At 53.2% G+C, this 6,409-nt stretch overlaps 1 protein-coding gene across 2 annotated transcripts; it reads right to left on the bottom strand.

Annotated features, from left to right (window-relative positions):
• Positions 1 to 1,127: 1,127 nt before the first annotated feature.
• Positions 1,128 to 2,887, bottom strand: C14H11orf86 (chromosome 14 C11orf86 homolog). Of its 2 annotated transcripts, none has more exons than XM_077962093.1 (2): positions 2,505 to 2,887; positions 1,128 to 1,957 (listed from the first exon to the last, which is right to left on the bottom strand). In XM_077962093.1, the coding sequence occupies exons 1-2, from the start codon at positions 2,778 to 2,780 to the stop codon at positions 1,886 to 1,888; spliced, it is 348 nt and encodes a 115-aa protein (XP_077818219.1). In that variant the 5' UTR covers positions 2,781 to 2,887; the 3' UTR covers positions 1,128 to 1,885. The 2 variants fall into 2 exon arrangements, with proteins under 2 accessions (XP_077818219.1, XP_028688728.2); XM_028832895.2 differs by having other exon boundaries at positions 1,128 to 1,960; positions 2,505 to 2,881.
• Between the last annotated feature and the right edge of the window lie 3,522 nt (positions 2,888 to 6,409).

The following is a 6,409-nucleotide window of genomic DNA, read 5'->3' on the forward strand; positions in this document are numbered from 1 at the left end:
AAAAATACAAAAATTAGCCAGGAGTGGTGACAGGGGCCTGTAATCCCAGCTACTCAGACTGAGGCAGGAGAATCCAGACCGAGGCAGGAGAATCTCTTGAACTCAGGAGGCAGAGGTTGCAGTGGGTCGAGATCACACCACTGCACTCCAACCTGGGTGACAGAGCAAGACTCCATCGCCAAAAAAAAAAGCACATAACTAGACAAAAAAAAGAAAGAAAGAAAAGAAAAAAGCACGTAACTAGACAAACTAGTCAGAGTGTGACAAGTAGAACTGCTGGGAGTTGGGCTAGAGATTCTCTGAGGATAAAGAGGCTGGGACGAACTTGGAGGGCAGCGTCCTGGAGGATGAGAAGTCCTGCCCCATTCTGGGCCCCGTTTTCGTCCTCCAGACATTGAGAGGTGGCTCAGAGCTGTGAATTTCAATTCTGTCCCTTGGAGTCGTGGGGTTTCCCAGAGGCACCTCAGAGACTACTGCAGAAGAGGCTGAGAAGGGCATCTGAAGTGTAAGACCAGTAGGGCTCGAGGCTTCTGGTGGGCTCCTACCATCTAGCTTCCCAGCCAGGCACCCTAGGCTTCCTGGAACAAAATTTTCCCAGTGCCCCCTTGTTTCTGAATGGCCCCGATGGGGCCTGGTCTCTGGGGAAACGGAGAAGCCTCCCCTCTGTTTGCTGGACAACGCCCCCCGGAACAGATCCTGGACCAGAATGCTTAGCTGCTCCCTCACCTTTAACCTTGGGCCTGCTTGAGCCTGGAGAGCCCCAGGGACCCTGCAAAAAGTGCCAGTGTCTCTCGAAGAGCTCAGGTTTTTTGGGGTCAGACCCTCTCCTTCTGTGTGGCCCTTGCCTTTCTGAGCCTCAGAAGGAACCCTACCTCAGTGGGGTGGGCATAGAGGCAGGACACTGAAAGCCAGATCCTCTGAAGCTGGCCTTGAGGTCAACGCAGGCTGGGCGCAATCCCTCTAGGGAGAAATGTCCAGATAAGTGGCAGGAAAGGCCCAGCCTGCTGGGGGATCCGCCCTGCCCTGGTGCCCCCCCAGCAATCATTCTGGGATGCTCTGGGCTTAGCCTGCCTCACAGGGGTCAGCAGGGGTGGGGGTCTGAGCCAGCGAGTTAGTCACCAGGCAAATTGTCGACTTTTTCTCAGCATCTTTATTACTGTGTTCAACTCCGATGCTGGACACTGGATGGGGTGGGTTGGGGCCGGAGATGCAAAAAACAAGAAATCCCTTCCCCACTCTGGGCCTCAGTGTGTCCCTGTGTCACACAGGGAGGAAGTCTTCCTCTGCTTCCTTCATCAGGACACCGTGAGGTTCAAAGGTTTTCAGGATGGGGTGCTCAGCCCGGAGGGCCACCCAGCTGTGGTCCTTGCCCCAGGGGGCTCACCATCTGGGAGGGAGACCTGGCCCTGGCCCACCATCAGCAAGTGATGAGAAGGGCAGTTGGGTCATGGCCCAGTGACCAGGCAACATCTGTGAGCCTCTCAGCCACGGGTCTGGCTTCACCAGGCTCCGTCATGGAAGTTGACAGCTGGTCGTGTGGGGCAGAAGCGTCCACAGCCTGCATTCTGGGCAGGCTTCTTCTAAACCTTCACAGAATCATAGTCCAAGGCTCCTACCCAAGCTCAGAGGGCAGACAGCTGAGCCTCCTTCTTTTTGACCCTGCTTGGGTATTCGAAGAGAGCTAGTGTTGGGGTGGGAGGGCCTCAGCTAAGAGGGGCAGCCACGTGGCGACTCCAGTGAGCTGGTGGCAGAAGCCTCCTTGGGCCACCCAGCCATAGTCCAGAGAGCCGTGAAGAGGTAGGTCAGCAGACATGGCGGGCTGATCCAGGCACAGCAGGAGCCACCATGGCTTCCAGCACCTTTAGCTGATGGTGTCCCGTGTGGGCTACGGGGAGGCCAGCTGATTCCGAGTCACGCTGGGGAAGATGGCCACAAATCTCTCCCACCTTCTTCTTACCTGCTGGAAGACAGAGGTGGGGGAGGTCTCATGGACTGTGGTGGGCTAGATGTTGTTCCACCCACAGCCACGAGGTGGGGGTAGACCCGAGGGAGAGAAGCACTGCTCATTGGAGACCCTGTCTCTTAGAGGAAGGAGGCAGGGGCCAGGAGCCCGCAGCTCCCCACAAAGGGGTCCCTTTTTCCCTGGGGTGAGAGGGTCATACAGTGTACTTCTGGGAAGTTGCATTGGCCAATCTCCTTGCTTCCTGCTCCATTCCCCTGTCCAACATACTATCAGATTAATCAGCTAAAAACAGCACTCACCACATCGCCCTCCTCCTCTAAAACCTTCAGTGGTTCCCCAGTGCCTATGGGATAAATCCCAAATGCCCACAGGGCCCTCTGAAATATGGCTCTGGGGTATCTCTCTCTGAACCCTCATCTCCAGGCAGCTTGGCTGTCATCTTGGTACACAGCCTGGGATGGCTCTGCCTCTGAACCTTTGATGCCCTGGAGTCCCCACCCACCCGCTGTGGTACCCTCCATCCTTCAGCCCACAGCCATACCTGTTGGTACCGCCTCAGCCACCGCCGGCTGCTTCCTCGCTGGGCTTGGATCAGCTGCTGTGTGTCCCCCAGGCTCCCTGGCACCTGCTCCTGGGCAGTGGCATCTGGCCCTTCTGTGCCTCTGTCGAGGCCCTGGGACCTGGACTTCTCTCGCCCCTGTCTGAGGCTTAGCGCCCTGCGGAGTTGGCCCTCCTGGGCCCTCCCCCAGGGTTCCTGCAGCTTTCCATAGGAGGGTCGGGGCCCTCGCAAGGACTGGCTTCGCAGCCCTGTTCCCATGGCTCCGGAGGCTGCAGGCACAGACTGCTCCGGCCCCTCAGCAAGACACGGCCCTCTGAGGTGGCCCAGTGCCTCTACCTGTCTTACAAGAGATCACTTGGGGGCAAAGGTTGGTACTGCCAAGGTGGCTTTCATAAATCAAAGGGCAGGCCACAGGGTCAAGCATCCCTGAGTCACCTCACCACTCTGCTTCCCCACCTTCTGGGTCAAGGAGTGAAGGACAAGGGGAGGATATTGCCACTCCCTCCTTCCCCTCCTCCCCTCCTCCTCGCCCTCCCCTTCTCCCTCCTCCTCCCTTCCCCCTCATTCCTCCCCTCCTCCTTCCTTTCCCTTCCCCCTCCTCCTCCCTTTCCCCTCCCTCCTCCCCTCCTCCTCCCTTCCCCTCCCTCCTCCCCTCCTCCTCCCTTCTCCTCCCTCCTCCCCCTCCTCCTCCCTTCCCCTTCCCTCTCCTCCTCCTCCTTCTCCTCTAGGCAGCCTTCCCTGACTACCTCATCCCTGAAGAGTTTGTTCTCCTCTGAATTTCTATGGCCTTGGCATCCATTGACACTGAGCACCCATGGCTTAACAGAAAAACAGAATTGGGCTGGGCCCGGTGGCTCATGCCTGTAATTCTAGCACTTTGAGAGGCCAAGGCAGGCAGATTGCCTGAGATCAGGAGTTCCGTACCAGTGTCGCCAACATGGTAAAATCCCGTCTCTACTAAAAATACAAAAAATTAGCCGGGCATGGTGGCGGGCACCTGTAATCCCAGCTACTCGGGAGGCTGAGGCATGGGAATCACTTGAACCCGGAAGGCAGAGGTTGCAGTGAGAAGAGATCGCGCCACTGCACCCAGCCTGGGTGACAGAGCAAGACTGCATCTCAAAAAGAAATACGTTTTTCAAAAAAGAATCAGTATGTTTTTCAAAAAGGAAACTGGAACAACCACATTCACAAAGACAGCAAGGAGGATGGCCATTGGCAGGCACTGGAGGAGGGAGGAATGAAGAGTTTCATGGCTGTAGATGTTCATAAGGTGAAGAGTTCCAGAGATCAGTTGCACAACAATGGCTGAAATGGTAAATTTTATGTTAGATGTGTTCTACAATACTGGAGAATTTTTTTTTTTTTTTTAAGAAACAAAAGGAAACACGACTGCTCCAGGCTAGGAGTCAGGAGGCCTGGATTTTTTTCCAGGCCCAGCACTGCGCCTAATGTCCCAGCAGCACAGCACAACCCTTGAGCACTCAAGCTCTGAGGACCGACTGCCTCTGTGTAAATTGTAGCTTCATTCCTTGCAGCCTTGTGACCTTGGGCACATTTTTCTCCTTCATCCGTAAGAAGGACAAATAACTTGGGTAATTGTTGTGCGTATTAAATGTGATCCACAGGGCTTAGCACACAGCAAGTCCTCGAACAAAGAGAGTTGGTGGTTGTATTAGTCCATTCTCCTGCTGTTATTAAAGAGAGACGTGAGGCCGGGAGCGGTGGCTCATGCCTATAATCCTAGCACTTTGGGTAGCCAAGGCGGGTGGATCACTTGAGGTCAGAAGTTCAAGACCAGCCTGGCGAATATGGTGAAACCCCATCTCTACTAAAAATGCAAAAATTAGGCCAGGTGCAGTGGCTCACACCTGTAATCCCAGCACTTTGGAAGGCTGAGGCAGATCACAAGGTCAGGAGTTTGAGACCAGCCTGGCCAACATGGTGAAACCCCGTCTCTACTGAAAAAATATAAAGATTAGCCAGGCATGGTGGCGTGTGCCTGTACTCCCAGCTACTCGGGAGGCTGAAGCAGGAGAATTGCTTGAACCCAGGAAGCAGAGGTTGCAGTGAACCGAGATCATGCCACTGCACTCCAGCCTGGGCAACAGAGCAAGACTCCATCTCAAAAAACAAAACAAAACAGAACAAAAAATTATCCAGGCATAGTGGTGGGCAACTGTAATCCCAGCTACTTGGGAGGCTGAGGCAGGAGAATTGCTTGAACCCAGGAGGCGGAGGTTGTAGTGAGCTAAGATTGTGCCACTGCACCCCAGCCTGGGCACAGAGCGAGACTCTGTCTCAAAAAATAATAATAATAAAAATAAGAAATACCTGAGACTGGGTAATCTATAAAGACAAGAAGTTTAATTAGCTCATGGTTCTGCAGGCTGTACAGGAAGCATAGCAGCTTCTGCTGCTGGGGAGGCCTCAGGAAGCTTCCAACCACGGTGGAAGGCAAAGCGGGGATGAAGCATCTCACATGATAGGAGCAGGAGAAAGAGAGAGTGGCAGGAGGGGCTGTATCCTTTTTTTTTTTTTTTTCAGACAGAGTCTCACTCTGTCGCCCAGGCTGGAGTGCAGTGGCGCGATCTCGGTTCCTTGCAACCTCCACCTCCCGGGTTTAAGTGATTCTCATGCCTCAGCCTCCTGAGTAGCTGGGACTACAGGTGCCCACCACCACACCCAGTTAATTTTTTATATTTCTGGTAGAGACAAGGTCTTGCTATATTTCCCAGGCTGGCCTTGAACTCCTGGCCTCAAGTGATCTGCCCACCTTGGTCTCCTAAAGTGTTTGGAATAAAGGCATGAGCCACCGTGCCCAGCCTACACACTTTTAAACAACCAGATCTCACAAGAACTCACTCACTATCATGAAAACAGCGCCAAGGGGATAGGGCTAAACCATTCATGAGAATCCACCCCCACGAGTCAACCACCTCCAACACTGGAGACTACAATTCAACATGAAGTTTGGTGGGGACACAAATCCAAACCATATCAGTGGTATTCACTGCTGTGGGCAAATCCTTTCCCCTCTTGGTCAGTCTCATCTGCAAAATGGGTTGTTTCTTTTTTAATTTTTTTTTTTTTTTTTTTTGAGATGGAGTCTTGCTCTGTCACCCAGGTTGGAGTGCAGTGGTGTGATCTTGGCTCACTGCAAACTCTGCCTCCTGGGTTGAAGTGATTCTCCTGAGTAGCTGGGATTACAGTCACGTGCCACCATGCCTGGCTAATTTTTGTATTTTTAGTAGAGATGGGGTTTCACCATGTTGGCCTGGCTGGTCTTGAACTCCTGGCCTTGTGATCCACCCACCTCGGCCTCCCAAAGTGCTGGATTACAGGCATGAGCCACCGAACTCAGCCTGTAAAATGGGTTGTTTCAAATATAAGACGAAATCATGAGTGTGGATGCTTCTACAGGTGAGACTGCCATCAGCAGCTCTTTCCCCCAAGATAGGAAGCCTGGGGCTGGGCCAGCAGATTCCTCAGAATGGTTGTTTTGTTTTTTGAAACAGGGTCTCACTCTGTTGCTCAGGCTGGAAGGCAGTGGCATGATTTCAGCTCACTGCAGCCTTGACCTCCGGGGCTCAAGCGATCCTCCCACCTCAGCCTCCTGAGTAGCTGGGACTACAGGTATGTGCCACCAGGCCTGGCTAATTTTTCTATTTTTTGTAGAGATGGAGTTTCATCATGTTACTCAGGCTGGTTTTGAACTCCTGCACTCGAGCAATCTGCCCACCTCAGCCTCCCAAAGTGCTGGGATTTCAGGTGTGAGCCACCACGCCCGGCCTGAGAATGGTAGAATCTGAGTGCTGAAGGGATCCCATACATCTGTTCCATGCTCCTTTTTGTTTTATTTTGATTATGTATTTCTTTGTTTATTT

This window comes from Macaca mulatta, chromosome 14, assembly GCF_049350105.2.
Source record: "Macaca mulatta isolate MMU2019108-1 chromosome 14, T2T-MMU8v2.0, whole genome shotgun sequence".
Taxonomy (NCBI): Eukaryota; Metazoa; Chordata; class Mammalia; order Primates; family Cercopithecidae; genus Macaca; species Macaca mulatta.

Bases quoted from the DNA above. Each gene is read 5' to 3' on its own strand.
- C14H11orf86 (XM_028832895.2), bottom strand. From the start codon at position 2,780: ATGGGAACAGGGCTGCGAAGCCAGTCCTTGCGAGGGCCCCGACCCTCC. The intron at 1,961-2,504 runs GTATGGCTGTGG...TCTGTCTTCCAG, and splicing joins GGCTGAGGCGGTACCAACAG to CAGGTAAGAAGAAGGTGGGA.